The sequence below is a fragment of the Brachyistius frenatus genome, unplaced genomic scaffold (assembly GCF_029030835.1).
Source record: "Brachyistius frenatus isolate BFR_SWC_R1_liver_20210118 unplaced genomic scaffold, ASM2903083v1 Contig_93, whole genome shotgun sequence".
NCBI lineage: Eukaryota > Metazoa > Chordata > Actinopteri > Embiotocidae > Brachyistius > Brachyistius frenatus.
This window is the reverse complement of record NW_027210692.1, coordinates 195,555-212,535: the sequence shown is the minus strand read 5'-3', so window position 1 is coordinate 212,535 and position 16,981 is coordinate 195,555. Positions and strand designations below refer to the sequence as shown.

At 41.9% G+C, this 16,981-nt stretch overlaps 1 protein-coding gene across 1 annotated transcript; it reads right to left on the bottom strand.

Annotated features, from left to right (window-relative positions):
• Positions 1-8,933: 8,933 nt before the first annotated feature.
• Positions 8,934-14,060, bottom strand: crip1 (cysteine-rich protein 1). The gene is made up of 5 exons (XM_069710699.1): positions 13,869-14,060; positions 10,007-10,101; positions 9,555-9,612; positions 9,128-9,172; positions 8,934-8,997 (listed from the first exon to the last, which is right to left on the bottom strand). Exons 1-4 carry the CDS (start codon positions 13,906-13,908, stop codon positions 9,132-9,134), a joined length of 234 nt encoding a protein of 77 aa, XP_069566800.1. The 5' UTR covers positions 13,909-14,060; the 3' UTR covers positions 8,934-8,997; positions 9,128-9,131.
• Between the last annotated feature and the right edge of the window lie 2,921 nt (positions 14,061-16,981).

Here is a 16,981-nt window from a genome sequence, read left to right as displayed (position 1 = left end):
TTGTTGCTGATATGATGTGTTGAACTAAGCGAACGGCCTGTTTTGATCCGTGTGTCTCTCGACATATCTCCGCGCTGAGCCTTTCGGCGCGGAGCCAGCTTCTGTTGCCATAGCAACAAATGGGTTAAAAGGGTTATTTTCCTTCAAAGGACAAACCACAGCGGGGAGAAACGGCTCCAGTTACCAGTTACTCCACAAATTGTACCTGGGTCTATGCACAGTGTGTGTGTGTGTGTGTGTGTGTGTGTGTGTGTGTGTGTGTGTGCGTGTGTGTGTCATCCTGTTAAAAGTGTGCGTATGAGTGCTTTGAGGTCAAATGTTTAATTGTACGCCAGTCAATGGAAAAAAAAAAAAAAAAAAGGTTTTGCAGACTGTTCACATGTTTGGTATGTTAATTTATATTTCCTTTTTATTTGTCGGGGGTGGGGGGGGGGGATTATTGTCACACACACACACACACAAAAAAAAAAAGGTTTTCAAGCTGTTTCAAAGCAGAGTTATGGATGAAATCGAGGCCACAGAACACACAGCTATACACTTTCCTCATTTCATCCAGCTGGTTACGGGAATTTTAAGGGGACAAAAAAAAGGTTTATTTAGCTAAAGATTAGAAATATATATATGAATGGAATTCTATGTTTGCATACTTTCTATGCTATTTTCATATGGGGTTCACACTAGTGATGAAAACGGAAAGGAATCTCAAGTGCTTTTTACTACAGTGTAACTTATTTGTTTTGATTTGATTTTTACCACCTGTGTTTTTAGTAATGATTTATGAAGCACTGTATATTAAAGTTTTAAAATATTCAGCAGGCTTTTTAGTGCCCTTTTTGTTGTTGTTGTTGTTGTTCTTCTTCTTCTTTTTTTCTGCCGCCTTAACAACAATCGAAGAAGCATTTCTAAACGCCTGAACAGCTGGTGCTACTTCACCGGAGGTTCTCCACAAGGGGGCAGCATCGCTGAAGCAGTTCGTTGACTGGAGTTGTTCGGAGAGACCAGAGGAGGGCGCTGCCGAGGCGCCAGCTGATGGCGGAGACGTGCGCCCGTGTGTGTGTGTGTGTGTGTGTGTGTGTGTGTGTGTGTGTGTGCTGTCGTTTGTTCCGTCTCCTTTTGGTTGTCAAGCAGCGGTTTGACGGGTTAAAGGTGTCCAGTGAACTTGATATAAACACAAAATCAGAAGAACGCCTCGGAGGCCTTTACGGTATTGATCCGTACTTGACTTTTTTTTTTTATTATTTTTTTTTTTTAAGCTCATATGTGGTCAATTTGAAGTTCCGCGCGTCTGTAAGTGGTTTAACGTGTTCCTAAATCTTTCAGCGGTTTCATGGCATGAAAGTCAGCTGACGTCATTCGTATCGTTGCCGTATTTCTGTTGTGGTTCCAACAAGATATTAACTCAGAAATGCACCCATCATCATCATCATTATCATTATCATTATCAGAAAATCATTTTTGCGTGCCTTTCCACAAGGCCCCTAATAGTATACTGTACTGTAAAACTGGGTGATGATGCCATAGTATAATATAGTGGCTTTCAGTGGAATTGTATTACGATCACATCAGTTATCGCGCAAATAATTTTGCAAAATGTTAGCAGTTCAAATAAAAAAATTAAAAAAAATTAAAGTTCAAGCAAATCGCGGTTAAAATGGATTATAATGTTGTGACGTTGATTTCACCCACGGGCCGAAAGTGCGTGCGATTTCCTTCCCGCAGAAACCGGAGATGTTTAACTTCAGAGGGGAAAAAAAAAAAAAAGGGTTCCAGTCAATGAAGCGTCCAACCGGAGGTCTGATTTTGATTTATTTATACAAGAAACACGTTTCTGAACTTTCAGTTCAAACCGAATGTCACGACGGGGCACGATTTCTCTGCAGCTTGAAAATCGGAATCAGATTTGTTTATCCGAAACGCTCGTATACTTAAAAGTCTTCCCCTTCCTCCTCCTTACTGAAATATTTCTCCGTTTATTGCTCGAGTTGTTTTTCTTTAACACGCGTCAGCATATTTTGTTCTCCCCGGTGTTTTTTATTTATTTTAACCTCCTTAATGAACAAAAAAAACAACAGTAACGTGGTTAAAAAAAAAAAAAAAAAAAAAAAAGGTGACTTCTCTTAACAGCCACGCGTGAGCGAGTGCGTGTGACCGTGAGTGTGCGGGACGGTGCAGAGATTAACGGCGGTGCCGGTAGGATCCGAAGGTGGATCCCACCGGCGCACGGGAGGAGGGGAGGTGGTGGTGGTGGTGGTGGTGGGGGGGGGGACGAGCAGCGGGGCAATCTGGGAAAGGCAAACAAGAACAGCATGCGGCTCAGATGTATCCTCGCGTACTCCTTTTGCCTGTTCCAGCGCGTGGGAGGAGGAGGAAGAGGAGGACGAATAGGAAAGGATGACAGCTGAGGAAGGCAGGAGAAGGGATCCTGTGAGCACAACTTCATCCGAGCGGCTTTGCAGCTGGAGAAAAGTTAAAGAGATCAGAGCGAGGCTGCGGAGTTTCTCAACCGGGGAAACACCTGAAGTCGGGAGAATTTGCACGCATCCGTCTCCCAGCGCCGCCGCGGCTTTTGAAGAATCGCTCTCGTCTTTTTTTTTTTTTTTTAGATTTAAAAGCAGACTTCTGGAGAAATTCCTCCGACTTTAATGACGACTTGGATCTGCGCTGGTACTGCGGAGCGTCCGTCACGTGGACGAGATCCTTTACAAAGGGCGGCTCGGACCGGTCGAAGGTGGCCAGGTGTTCGCCGCCAGGGTGTGTGTGTGTGTGTGTGTGTGTGTGTGTGTGTGTGTGTAGGAGTGAGGGATTTTTTTTTTTTTATCCCCATCCCCCTGCGTCGCTCCTTCAGCCCACCAGAGGTCCTCAGTCACATCTCACCTCACCTCCCCCTCCCCCCATCACCCCCCCCCCCCCCCCAACCGGTCCTTGTTTCCCAATCTGCCCCCAGTTGAAGCCGATCCATAACCATCCAATCTGATTATATTAAGTCCCGGTCTTCAGTCAACAGTCGCTGCTTTGTGAGTTAATTGTAAGTCATTTCAGGTCGGGTCATTTGCAACACTGCTTGTTTTTTTTTTTTTTTGTTTGTTTATGTTTTCTTTCTGTTTTTTTTTTTTTTTTTTTTATTTTTTTTTTAATCTTTTGTGTTTTGTCGTCTTCTGTTTTTGTACTCTTAACCCCCAAGCTTCATCCGCAAAGCTCGCCTTTTGGGGGTCACGCGTTTTGTGGTTCCTCTTCTCAACCGGTCGTGACAAATGTACACAGTTATTCTAAACGGCCGAACTCGAGATGTCTTAATTGTTTTCGAGCTCCTGGCAGACTTTCGGAGTGTTGCTCTCGCAAAGCGCAAAGGGTGACACCATTTTTTTTAATTTAAATTTTTTTTTTGTATTTTGTATAATGAGTTCAAATCTGGCCTCCTTTCTAACATCTGCTAGCACAGCCTCCAACTCCAGTCTTGATGACTGATTTAAACAATTAATTATGCAAGTTTCCCCTAAGCAGAGGGTGTGTGTGTGTGTGTGTGTGTGTGTGTGTGTGTGTGTGTGTGTGTGTGTGTGTGTGTGTGTGTGTGTAGCAGACCGAAATACTGTTGGTGTTCAGGGTTTAATTGCGCTCTAATAGAGAGGCCCTTGTTACTGAATCTGTTAGAGGTCTTATTGGAAGAGAGGCATGTTTGCCAGGTTCTTGGAAACAGGGGGGGGGGGGGACATGACTGATGAACCAAGATTTGTTGTTGTTGTTTTTTTTCCAAAAATCCAGGCCCAGGTTCAGAGGCCTGCCTGCCTCATTATCTACCCCACAGCAGAGGCTTCCTCCTGGGCTTGGAGTGGTTGATATATCCCCCCTCTGTGTGTGTGTGTGTGTGTGTGTGTGTGTGTGTGTGTGTGTGTGTGTGTGTGTGTGTGTGTGTGTGTGTGTGTGTGTGTGTGTGTGTGTGTGTGTTCAGGGGGAGCTCTCTGCCACACACACACACACTCACACACACACACACACACACACACACACACACACACACACACACACACACACACACACACACACGCCTTATTAGCAATTACAACGCCAGAGGGTCTATTTATACACATCTGCTGAGACGGAGCGTTGCAGTGGAAACAGATCCATCCAGCAGCACTAATCAACTCCAGCCCAATCCTGGGAAATGAGATGGGATGACAAAGGGAAGCGGGGAGTAATCTTAGAGGAGGGGTGAAGGTGGGGAAGACAAAAAAATAAAACCCGTGGGAGGGGAGGGGAGGGGAGGGGAGGGGGGAAGAAATTAAGAAGACATGGGGTGGAAAGAAAGGGATCAAGGAGTGAACAGAGGGAGTACCGGAGACAGCCAGGCATATTCGGTTAAAATGACGACCAGACTCTCCTCGCCGACCGCCACAGCTCTCTCTCTCTCTCTCTCTCTCTCTCTCTCTCTCTCTCGTCCCTCCGACGCCTGGCTGGTCATCCACCGCAAAGGCAAATTGACACGTTCAGCCGGACCCCCAACAGGCCTCCGGGGGATGATTCACAGGCAACGAAGCTGCTCCCCCCGAAGTTACCAATTCTCAAGATGGGGGGGGGGGACGTTACAAATTTCACACAGCGCACTTTTGTTCTGCCCGGAGCGAAGCCCGGTGATCACGGCGACGGCAAGGCGGAGGACTTTTTCGTCGGATAAAAAAAACAAAAAAACAACAACACTGTCAACGACTTAAATGGAACAGTTGCGACATTTTCGCAAAACGGGCCGCGTTTAAATAGGATCTCGACAGGAAAGCGGGAGAAAAGCGGTAACGTTATGCGGAGGTCTTCATATGGAACCCGGGCAACGAACTGTGATGGTTTTGATTGTTCCCGTGATGTTTCCACAAGAAGCGCTTTCTTCAAATTTGGCCACGAGTGCTCACTTGGACACAAAGAAGAAGTAAATAAGGATTTGGAATCCAAAGGTCAAAGGTCAAAGGGCACGATGACCTCCCATTCTCGCGAATCTCAGGAACGCCTTGACGGAAGTGCTCCAAATTTGGCACCGACCTTCACTTGGACTCCAGGACACGCTGATTCGATTTTTGGTGGTCGAAGGTCATGGGGACGCCACAAAACGCGTTTGCGGCCGCATCTCGAGAATTAATTTGCTGATCATGACAAAATTGTACACAAATGTCTAGTAGGAAAAAAAAAAAAAGGTAATCCCTTTATATCAAATATCACAACAAAACAAGGTCTTGGCATGCATTGTGTTGTCTTTAACATCTGTAGATGTGTTTTTGTTTCCTTCATCCTCTTACGCTTTCAATACTTTTAACCAAACTGTAACACCTTTACCGCTCAGTGGGCTTTTGCAGAAAATTTAACTCCCACTTTATTAACTTCAGAGCAAAAGCATTTTGGATTATTATTAATCCATTTATTAAGCGGCCTTGAGGAATCATGCCCACCAAGGTCTGTGAGTATGAGTTATGAGAACTGAGACACTTATTTTCCAGCCCTTAATAGGTTCACGGATCTAATTTTACAGTTTCATGAGGGAGAGCCTCTGATTCAAGCTGACACAGCAGGTCGTCATTGGCAAATTACTCCAGCTTCCTTTCCTTCCTCCTTGACAGTAAAAAAAAAAAAAAAAACTCGTAATGCTTCACTTTAAGTGCGGTGTAAGTTAACATAAGTGCTTTATAAATGTGCCTACTGCATGCATGATGCTTTCATTATGATCATGTCGGGAAATTATCCTCAGTTTGATGTATTGGGCCTCAACATCACGAGTTTTAGGAGCCAGAAATATATCTGGCATCTACTTCTCTTTCAGTGAATAAAATGTATTTGAACTTGTAACTCCGATGTGTTTACAGCATCTTTGCTGTGATAATGATCGCATTTCTTGCGCTAGAATTTTATTTTATTTTATTTTATTTATTTTTTTTAATCACGTTTACCATCAAACTGCGAACTTGCCTAATTCTGGAGGTTTCACTCAAACATTTTGCATCACCACGACCACAAAGATGCAGCGTTTCCTGCGCAAAAAGCCAAGAGATATTTGCAACCCAAAATGTGAATTACTTTTTGATCAGAAGAGCGATGTAAACGTGCACCGCCTCGCCATGTGAATACAGACAAAACAGTCCGAAATTTGTGTACTTTTCCGCAGAAAATATTCAGGGAACCCGTTTGGACCTGAAGAGTTTGGCGGTTCTCCCCCTTTCCTCCTCAACAGCACAGTACTTCTGTTCTTATATCTTTTCGCTGGCGTCCGGTTAAACTCGCATTTTAAAGTGCTGCTGCAAACACCCTCGAGCCTTAATACATTTCTGATATGCTTAAAGGATATAAAACTCAAACTTGATACTTTTCACTAAATTGCACACCAATTAAATCAGCTTTGTGATAATCTCAAAAGTGCCCAAATGTTTGAAACAATCGGACTGAGATGGAAAAACTCTCTCGTTCTCCTGAGCTTTTGAAAAGACCATTTGTGTTCGGTATTACATTTACAGGGCTCCACAGCCGTATTCCCTGTCGTTTCATGTTTAAGTTATTTAACTTTTTTTTATGTTGAGATCATGCACTTTGCCTGAGAGGTAATTTTTTTTTTTTTTTCCCCTTGTCCGCAGTCCTAAAAATGTGACGAATATATAATATTTCTTGGTTGTTTTAACCATATATTTCCAGTCTTCTGCCTGCCACGCCCACCTCACCAAATCTGTTCACCTGCAGCCACTTTGGCCAATCAGCCCACTCAGGAGGCTCAAGTCTGCCTGGTCATAAGTTTTTGTCTTTCTGCATTTAAGCTGTGCGTTTCCTAATATTCAAGTCAGTTTCTAAGCAGGTTTGAACTCTGCTCATGCTTCAGTGTTAGTTTCACCTGCTTGATCTTTGTAATTTCAACTCTTCCGTGTATGTAAAGTTAAGCATATACAGTTCAGAACCTTTCTCTGTGCTGTGCATTTGGATCCTCCTTTCTTTCGTAGTTTATTTATTTAAGTGGCATTTTTTTCTTTCTTTTCTTTTTAAAACGAGTGCTTCACGGGCAGGCGGACACCCAAGATTGGTGTCGCCAATTCACCATATGGTCTCAATCTCCCCTCCTGTTGCTGAGTTGAAACAACGGGACAGAGGCGATGTCACGGTGACCGTCTGTATGAAGCGTCATTGCGGTGCAGCCGAACTTTCTTGGGATATTTTAGTCTTGACTCCCTGACATCATCATGCGAGTGAATAATTTAAAAACTGCAAAAAAAAAAGATGAGAAAATGTTAGAAATACATAATGCCAATGAATGAAGGGTGCAGGATGAAGTCATAGCTTCTAACACTGACCACTCTATCAAAAAAAAAAAAAGACTTGTGTATGTATGAACGCATCGGTTTTTACTTTGCATTTCCAGACAGTCTTGTGAGAAAGCTGAAATCTGTTTCACTGCCAAACATCCTCTGCGTGTTTCACTCGGCCGCCTCGCCGCCTCTGGCCTTGGTCGAGATTACCCTGTGACAGTGAGCGTCTTTGTTGCAGCGAAAACGAGTGACAGCCAGACGGACGGGCGCACTGCTCGTCTGTTGGGCCCTGTTTGTGTCTGTTGCCATAGCGACTGTCAGCCTGTGACGGCAGAGGCACGGCGGAGGCGGAAACTGAGCCCAAAAAGAACCGAAGAGGAAGCATCTGGTGGATCTGCAAATACTCAGGCTGGCCTCAGCTGCTCCAAGGGGCTGAGCTGCTACCCACAATGCATCAGCGGTGCTAATAATACGCATGCCACCGTGAAATGAAACATTACTAAGATTGAAAGCTCATTCCTGACTTTGTAAATGGCAAAAAAAAAAAAAAGGTTCCCCCCATTGCCCATTAAGTGGCTCTTTGGGAGTTTTTAATTGCATCCCATAATCACCCTAATCCATCCCCTATTGGGACAGTGTGTGTTTATATGTAGTGCCTCTGAAACAGGGCGTTGTCGTTTAATAAAGGGAGGGAAGTTATTTATGGACTGCGTTTACAGATTATTAATCAAACTCTTACTTGAGTTGATAATCTTTTTTTTTTTTTTTTTTTTACATTTTGATGTATTGTTGTGAATATTTATATATCTATCAGGCTTTGTTTGCTTTGGTCAAGTTTGGCACATGTTAGAAATATTCACGTTTCTTGGACTAGATCCAGAAACAGACCTTTGTTGCATGTCATCAACCCCTCACCTGTGTTGTGTTTCCTGTCTCTCCGAACTTACGCACATTTTAATATTTATATCCTGTTAAACTGAAATCATTAAAACAGCTGAGAAAAAAAAAATCAAATTTGTCCGTCTCTTCTATCTGCTGATGTGATGATTGTGTAATAAGATTGAAAGCTCCTGAACACAGATTTTTATGGGCTCATCATGCCAATAATTACTCCTGTATGATGTTATCGGGTGGAATGTTATGACTGTTATTGCCTCCTGAAATGTGACAGGCTCTGACAACATTTTCAAAACTTATTATTATATCACTGCAAAAAAATAAAATAAATCAAGATAGTCAAGTTTCTCATAATTTTGAAAAGGTTCATTTAGGGCAGAGGTTGTATTGCAGGACAAATGCTGAGTAGATCATTCATTTAAATTATGTAAAAAAAAAGAAAAAAAGATTTGTCTTTGGATTTGTGCAGATTCGATCACACAAAGTCACAAAACACATTCAGCTCAGATCTTCTAATTTTCTCATACAGAGACTTTGCAGGGAAAAAAACAATAAAAGACAAAAGTTTTACAATGTGTTTAATCGGACTGTCCACTATACAGACAGGACGAGACGAGAGCACAAGCACTTCATTGTATATCATGGCAATACAAAATCAGAATCCAAAACCCATGACATAAAAACACATGCACACAAAATGTTTCCTCTGAATGAGAGCGCAGTTTGTTTGCTGGTTTTTATTGTGACTTCTGAGCATGCTGGCTTCTTCTTCGATCTAGTTTCCAGGCAACATTTTTTTTCTTTTCTTTTTTTTCTTTTTTTACTGCGGGGCCTGAACCTGTCGAGGAAGCAGAAAAAAAAACCACGTCAGACAATGCAAAGTACGAGAATGGATTTGCTTACAGTCGAAGTCTATGCAAATGACAATTCTGTGAGAGGAACAAATGGAAGTAAATTAATGACAATACCTGTCTATTTAAATGAGTGGCTTTCGGCTCCGCCGCGTCCAAATCCTGACGGGAAGAAAGACGGACAAAACATTACGGGGATTAGATTGCAAAAGAAAAAATGTGGATGTGGAATGGAAAAGCATTATGACAGCAATCTGAGACAGAGCTGGTGCTTTCACTTAATCTTAAGAGATTAATGAGATATCGCGATGGTTTACTGAGAGCGTGACCCCATCTAGTGATAGTCTGCTTTGATGGAACCATTTAGAGCCTCAACATGGCTGAGACCAAAGTCGTATCGGAGCAAAAGTAACTGAGCCTCTGACAAGTCTGTCCTCGATGTCTTTTAAAACAGTTAAAAGTTCAGATGTTGTGATTGTGGTGTCAGGATGTCGGTGAGTTCATTCATTGCACAGGATGGATTACTTAAGAGCAATATGCTTACCTTTAGGTCCAAACATTGCAGAGTAGCAGGGGTTGTGACAGTATGGCTTGCCTTCATGCTGCAAGAGACAACATTTTATTATTGAAATGTGAAAATATCTGGGAATATTAAGGTGATATATGCTAAATATTGATAAATATGATCCTATATACTATATATCAATATTATTATATTGATATATTGGCAATGTAAAATAAAAATAAAAAAGTGCTATATAAACTTTCTAAAGGCTTTATTTTTGTGGAAAACATCCATAAATTCATATTTAGCCCAAATTACAGATCGTCATGTACATTTACGCTGTATTTAGTTTCGCTGTACATTTAGAGCTGCGTCTCGGCAAAGGGATTTCAACTCGAGATGCAGATACTGGACTCATGTTTATAAAAACCCTGCGTGCATTGTTCAAAATGACAGATTATCGTCTTGGCTTTGCAATTCAGACATCTCACCTCTGCATGCGAGCCAGCCGACAGTGTCTTGCTGCACTTCTCACACTTCAGACATGGCCTGTGCCAGTCCTTTCCCAGTGATGTCACCCTCTCGGCTGCCAAACACACCAAAAGACAAAGTTAATAACACAGATCTTGTCGTCTGGAGAGGAGACGGAAGTGTCACGGAGTCACGCAGAGGTCAGGTCAGCTCAACGCGCCGAGAAATCGTATCGCAAAATCCATATTACATCTGCAAGATGTACGCTTTGCAGATAAGTTCGAGAACATTGATGGGTGTGGCGCTTGAGGGCTGAGTGTCCCTGAGGAATGTGTCTTCCTCCTGCCTCATAAACTCTGATAAAGACAGGCTTCATCCGCGAGGGCTGATCTGCACAAACGGCAGTAAAAAAAAAAGTGGGGAGGAACCACAGTCTTCAGTCTTCATCGGAGGAGATGGACACGAATGTAAACGACTTCTGAGGCTCGTCAGATCATTAAGAGGGAAAGCGTGGCCGAAAGAAGAGAAGTAAAAGCTGCTCAGGTTCAGAGAGGCCGAGCGCAGGAAATGCTTAAAAATGGAGAAGTGTTGTCATGAAACATACCGTATGTAGTAACTGAGGAGCGCATAGCCTGATTAACATCTGGTGATTTTATGAAAAGAAAAAAAGAAAAAAGGAAGGACGGCAGATGGATGAAAGAATGAAGTGAGTGGCCTCCAATTCTGCCCCAAAATACCAGGAAATGACATTTCCTCCCTAAAAAAAAAAAGCCTGATGTTGATTTGAGATCACGCTACGAGCAGAGGAAAGAGAAAAAGTGCCGCGGGGTGGGGTCAAGCCTCTCAGGCCAGCTCTGCGAAAACACTTCGGCTGAACGTGGCGGGCTTTGGAAGAAAAGTCAGACCTGAAATAATTACTGTACTTAACTTTAAATAACAAACCACCGGACTGAGCAAAACAGGGGACTCTGGTCTGGCAGTAATCAAGGAGAGGCCAACCTGATCAGCTATAATTACGCACACATTTTTCAGCTTTGTTTTTTTTGTATTGTGTATGTGGATCTGATAAAGGTTATTGCGGGAGCTGTTTATTTTACCTGTGGATATGAGAAGGAATGGGGTGGGACGGACGGAAGAAACAATCCAATCTGTTCTCTGCGTTAGCTCTGGCTCGCCACAGTGTTATGGGAGCGGTCCAGCATACACAAACACACAAATCTGAATGGAAAAACACACCGCGAGGGCAGACGGTTCAGCTATGCGCTTCATTCCATCCCGAAAAAAAAAAAAGATTCACAGCGAGGCCGCATAACACTTTGACACGCCAAAAAAAATAAAAATAAATAGAAGCCGCTCTTTTCGGCGTGATGTTTTGAAGGAATAGTTGCAAGATTACTCTCACGTTTAGGGTAAATGGGACGCCGCCGCTCGTTTGGCTTCGCGTGTAGACAGGAAACGGGAGGAATGGGAACAAAAGCGCCATCACAACCTTTAAACCTCACCAGCTAGGTGGAATTTGTTCTCTTTGAACTTTTTCCAGCTGTTTCGACGCTTCGCGCCAAGCGAAGCTGACTGGCAGCTGTCTGAACCTTTCGGTTACAACGGGACGAGCCAAAGCGGATCTGGGAATAAGCTTTGTTCGTTTCTTACATTCTCTGCATCTGGACAAGAAAGCAAACAGTCATATTTCCCAAAGAACATGTCAAAGTAAAAAAAAAATTTGGGGGGTGGAGGGTGGTGGTGGTGGTGGTGGTGGGGGGGGGGTTATGAACTTGAGGTTTTGAGATTTTAAAGATATTTTTCAAGGTAAACGCTTCGACTGGGAACGCATGGAAGTGCCCGTTTGTGGCTTCGCTATCGTTTTACAAGCTATTGCTGACGCTTTTATGTACGCATTGAGCCAACACCCTTCCATGCTACCAACTGCAGCATAGTTTCCAGCGGGAGCAAAGTATTCCCCTTTTTGTTTTTTTTGGGACTTGGAGCGCCATCATTCAGGCAGGCAGCGGTAGCCTGATTGTTTCCATCTGAGAGCTCAGTAACATCAAGACAGATGGTCAGCAAAGGAGACGCGGAAAAGATGGGAGGACTTGTGGAGTGAAGCTGTGAGGTGTGATGGAGACGATCGCAGACTGCAGAGTGAAGGTGGAAGTTTATAGAAAGGTTTTGGCGGGAAATTGATGCAGACAGTTCCAGACCGTGCAGCCACAAAAAAAGAATGCACAGCTTTGTTTGAGGCTACTTTTTCCCCTCGACTATATTTTGGAAATGAACTTCCTTTTTTTTCCTGCATGGAAAAAGAAAAATACTGCTTGGCTTGTTCTGGTCCAAACAAATTGGTTTGCTTGTCTTGGCCAGGAAGGGGGAGTTTCTCCATGAAAAGGGAAAATGGAAAAGATGGCTCCCCTGTCTCACAGTCCATTCATCTGACTGACAGTCCAAAAGGCTTGGCTTTATATTTGACTCTGGCCTCGGCCTCTGAGCATATCTCCTGAGAAGATTTATCTGTTGCACAATTGAGCTGAACACAATGTGGTAAATGGATTAAGACACAAATAAAAATGGAGCTGAACCATTTCAGTCCGGATGCTGTAATTGGTCGCTGCTTTCATGGCATGGTCCCGAGGCCAACCTACAAGATCGCAGTGGGACAACGGAGGTGCATTTCAGCAGAGAGGAAACCTACTTCCTCCGCTCTGTCGAGTTATTAGTCATAGAGCTCATCAAGGAGGAAATTTCGACTCCTACTGAGAGCAAAGATTTGAGACTCTACAGTAACCTGATAACAAGAGAGCTAACAGAGTGACCTGCTGAGGCTGCCAGGCTGCAGACGTGCATACATATGTTAGCAAGTCAGCAAATTAAATAATGTCCAAAATAAAGAGTATAACAATCCAGAGATAGAAAAGTAGCTAAGTAGAGTTACTCACTATACTTTAAGTAAGTATTTCCTATTTTACTCCTCTCTCCTTTAATTGCAAAATGTGAGATAGTACATGTTTTTCTCCATTACATTAAATATTAAGATTGTACATGCAAAACCTGAGTGCATTCAATATATAATATGTATTATAGAAGATACCAGTCCCCAAAGGTACACAAAGTGGACTAAAATGAGCTCCACTTTAACACACTATTGAAACACTGCTCACATGCATCAATAATAATCAGCAGTAGCAGAAGCTGCCAGATTATTTACTCGAGTAAAAAGTACTACTATGTGAAAAATACTCCATTACAAGTAAATGTGTTGTAATCAGTAAAAGTAGTATCAGCAAAATGTACTCATTGTGCAGAGTGGCTAGTCAGTGTCATATTATTATATTTCTATTTATTCTTTTCAGCGATAGAAGGCAAGTTAACTTCAAGCACTGTATTTAAATACTATTTTGAGGCAACTTTCGGTGGAAAATATTTGATGGTTTTTACTCCACGACTCGAATGCACGACTGTAGTGATGAATTTCTTTGCGAACTATAATTTTATATCTAAAATATTATAATATAATATTATACATGATAGATTTAACAACCTAAACGTGCATAAAGCAGCTGAAGCTCCAGTACGACTAACCACAACGTTAAAGTACTGTACTATAAACGCATCAATAATAATGATTCAGTAATGCATCATTCATTATTTTCTAAACTTTAAAAAAAAAAGTTATTTCATATTTTGTACTATATAGCCTCACATAAAGTCATGTGCCTGCCAGTCTGTCACGCCGTTGGTTACGTCCAGCTTCCTGTTTCCTCATTTGCACAGAAAAGCGCTCGTTTTTATTAACCAGGAAATGTCCTCATGCAAAAAGCACGACACTCCCCGCGTGTACAAATCCAAAAGAAACTGCAGGAAAGTCAACACGAAGAGAAGAAATCTTACCGAAGTAAACTTCCTTCTGGCACTTCGGGCACTTTGGCATCTTGTTGCAGCTGTATGTAAATACTTCGGAGGAGAGAAAAGGGATGAAGTATCCTGCGGGATGAAGTGCTTGCAGCTGTGCTGACTGAATGGTCCACCTGTTCGCTCTGACTAACCACGCCTCACTCTGAAGTGCAGATGTGCGCTGCGTCCTGTATTTATAGCAGTGAAGAAACAGTTCATGCGAAACGTTTCTGTTTTTTTCGAACAGTGGGAGAGGCTTCAGCCACGCCGTGTTGAATCTGCGTGGCCGTGCAGAAAACATTACAATGCACCGAAGTCAAAGAATGAGACGACACGCTTTTCTCCTTCTGTAGCATGTATTGCCCCCTCATCCCTCCCCCCCACTAAAAAAAAAGAAGTGGTAAATAATCTCTATACATTACATAATGTGGGCTAGTACAAAAATATGAATATATTGTCGTCATAAAAGTGTCTATTTTGTTTACAATTTTTCTTATTTTCATCATTTTATTTCGTTTGGCTCTTTACAGCTTTTTGTATTCGAGCAGGTATGGTACTGTGGTTCCTAAACTCACCATCCAAGTGTGATTACCATTTTAGAAGATTTTCAAAATATATTTAATCAAGCGTTTTGTCTATTTTCTCATGAAATACCGGCTAAGCTTTAACTCAGGCTTCCTCTCTGCAGGGTCATAAAATGTATCAAAGTAAATAATTACGTCATACTTACAAATGCAACCATTGATGAAGGGTCATCATGAGTTATTTTGCTCTGTTTTAAAGGGTCACAAGTGAAAAATTATTGGATCCACACTGCAAGATGACGTGACCATTACACCTCATAAAACCTTGTATATAAAAATTACTGTTTTAAAAAACTGGCAAAATATGGCATTTCAAATCATATTTTATCTGTGTGACTAAAGTGCAGAGTTTGCATGCCAACGCCTGGATCTGATTAGTAATCAGATGATTACCGGGATGTGTTTCATGCTGTGGTTTACTAATTAAAATGCCTTTGTGGAACAAACACTGAATTATTAATTGTCTGTATGGTCTTTGTTTTGGTTTTCCATTCAGGTTTAAATCCCTGTTGCATCTCAATGTCTCACCTCCTCAGAGTTCATTGCTGCTGAAGAGCTGTGTGAGTGATGACTGTGATTTCTTATAAGCAGCACTGATATAAGGAATGAATACCGATAAAATAAAATGTACATATAATCAAATTGTGATTATCATCCTGCAGATGAGTTCTGACTTTTTATTATTTACCTCTAGGTGTGGCGTGTATGATGAGAGGGGCCTCCCCTGGTGATATGTCATAATCTACTCAATATAATACTCCACCAATCTATTCATTGCTGAATGTCAAGATAACCCACCTGATGAATAATACAAGTCAAGGTGAAACAACAGAGCAGTTGTAACTACGATGTAAAGAAAAACTTAACTTTGCGTAACGTGATCTGATCTTCATCTCCGTCAGAAGTAAAGAGAAACACAATGTTCTTAAGCTGGTAACACACAAACAATCTGAATATGTTAATAGTGCTGGTAGGAAAAGGAAGTAAATACTTGGATTCACGATGAATGACTTGTCAAACCTCTTTTGACAGCAATAACAAAACAAGCATTTCCAGTACCTGCAGATCAAGACCTGCTCAATGTTCAGGAGGAATTGTGAATTGTTACAGCCAGCTGGTGTGAGTGACTCGCTTGAGGTCAATCCACAGCATCTCTATACGGCTAAAGTCTGGGCTCTGCTGTGGTGTTTCGGGTCATTGTTCTGCCACATCACTCAACTTTTAAGGAGTTTAAGCCACCTTGAAATTATCCTGTAAAATACCTCAATAAAACCTCTTCGTGTTCCCCTCAATAATAGTAAATCATGAACTCCACCGTACCTCACCATTGGGATGACGTTTTCATGATGTGTTTTCAACTCACATTACTGCGTGTTCAACCCAAACAAGTCAACTTTAATGTCTTCAGTCTACGAAACAGTTCACAGCAGCATTTGCAAACCTCAAACCTGCAGTGATGCAGAGCTCAAATGTGGAACAGAAAGCTAAGGATCAATTGCGAAAAGCCAAACGGTTGAAAAAGACAGTAACAAGTAACAAATTAATCGTGCAAATTTACCTCAAAGTATCGTTAATTTGAATAGTTAGCTATCTTAAAAGGTTAAAGCTAAGCTTGGTTGAAATAGAAAAGTTAGCTAAATGTATTGGATAAATGGTTGAAATTTGAAATGATTGCCTAAACAGCGATAGTTCGATTGTATGAACAAAATTATGCAACAATATTCACTTTTAAAGTGAATAGTTAAATTCATGGGTTAAAAACAAAAAGTTGTGTGGACTAAATCAGCAGACTAATAGCTGCAGAGCTGCTGGTTTGTTGTTTTTTCGATTGCAGGTTGTGATTGCATCATCATGGTGAAGATCTCTGGCTTGAACTCTGTTTTGACGACATGAAGGTCCCTTGTGTAATCATTACCGCATGAGCAGATCACACCCAAACCCAAACCCAGGGTGACTTTTGACCTGAAGTTTGAAAAGTCGTTACTCACTAATCTGCGTGTGTATGTGCATGTAGGTGTGTGAATGGGTGTTTTTAATGTTCACTTTCACGAGGTGTCTTTGCACACACAGACACACCTGCAGAGTGAAGCGTTTTTTTCCCCATACGCTTCCCACCACAGTTGAGTAACTTCTAAGAAATAGCGAACACCGAGGATCCGAGCAATGAAATCGCCATGGCAACCAAACATAAATCTGTTGTTGTCAGATCGACTGTACTTGATAGAAATTTGGTAGGCTCCTTTTTTTTTTTTTTGCTTTGTTTTGCACCCTGAGGATCCCCGATCTATTTGAGAGGACACTTTCAGAGAGATTGTTTTAAATCACAATAAACCGCACGATTTGAGCTGTATCGTGGAACACCAGCTGTCGGACAGGAAACATGGAGGGATTAAATATTGACTTTGCAGAACTCCGCCAATAGTGTCGTATCGGGAGGAAGAAATGTTAGTTAACGTTAAAAAAAAAAAAAAAAGCAGCAGCCAACAGAAAAAAAGAAGAGAGAAACAAATTTCAAGCCTGCACATT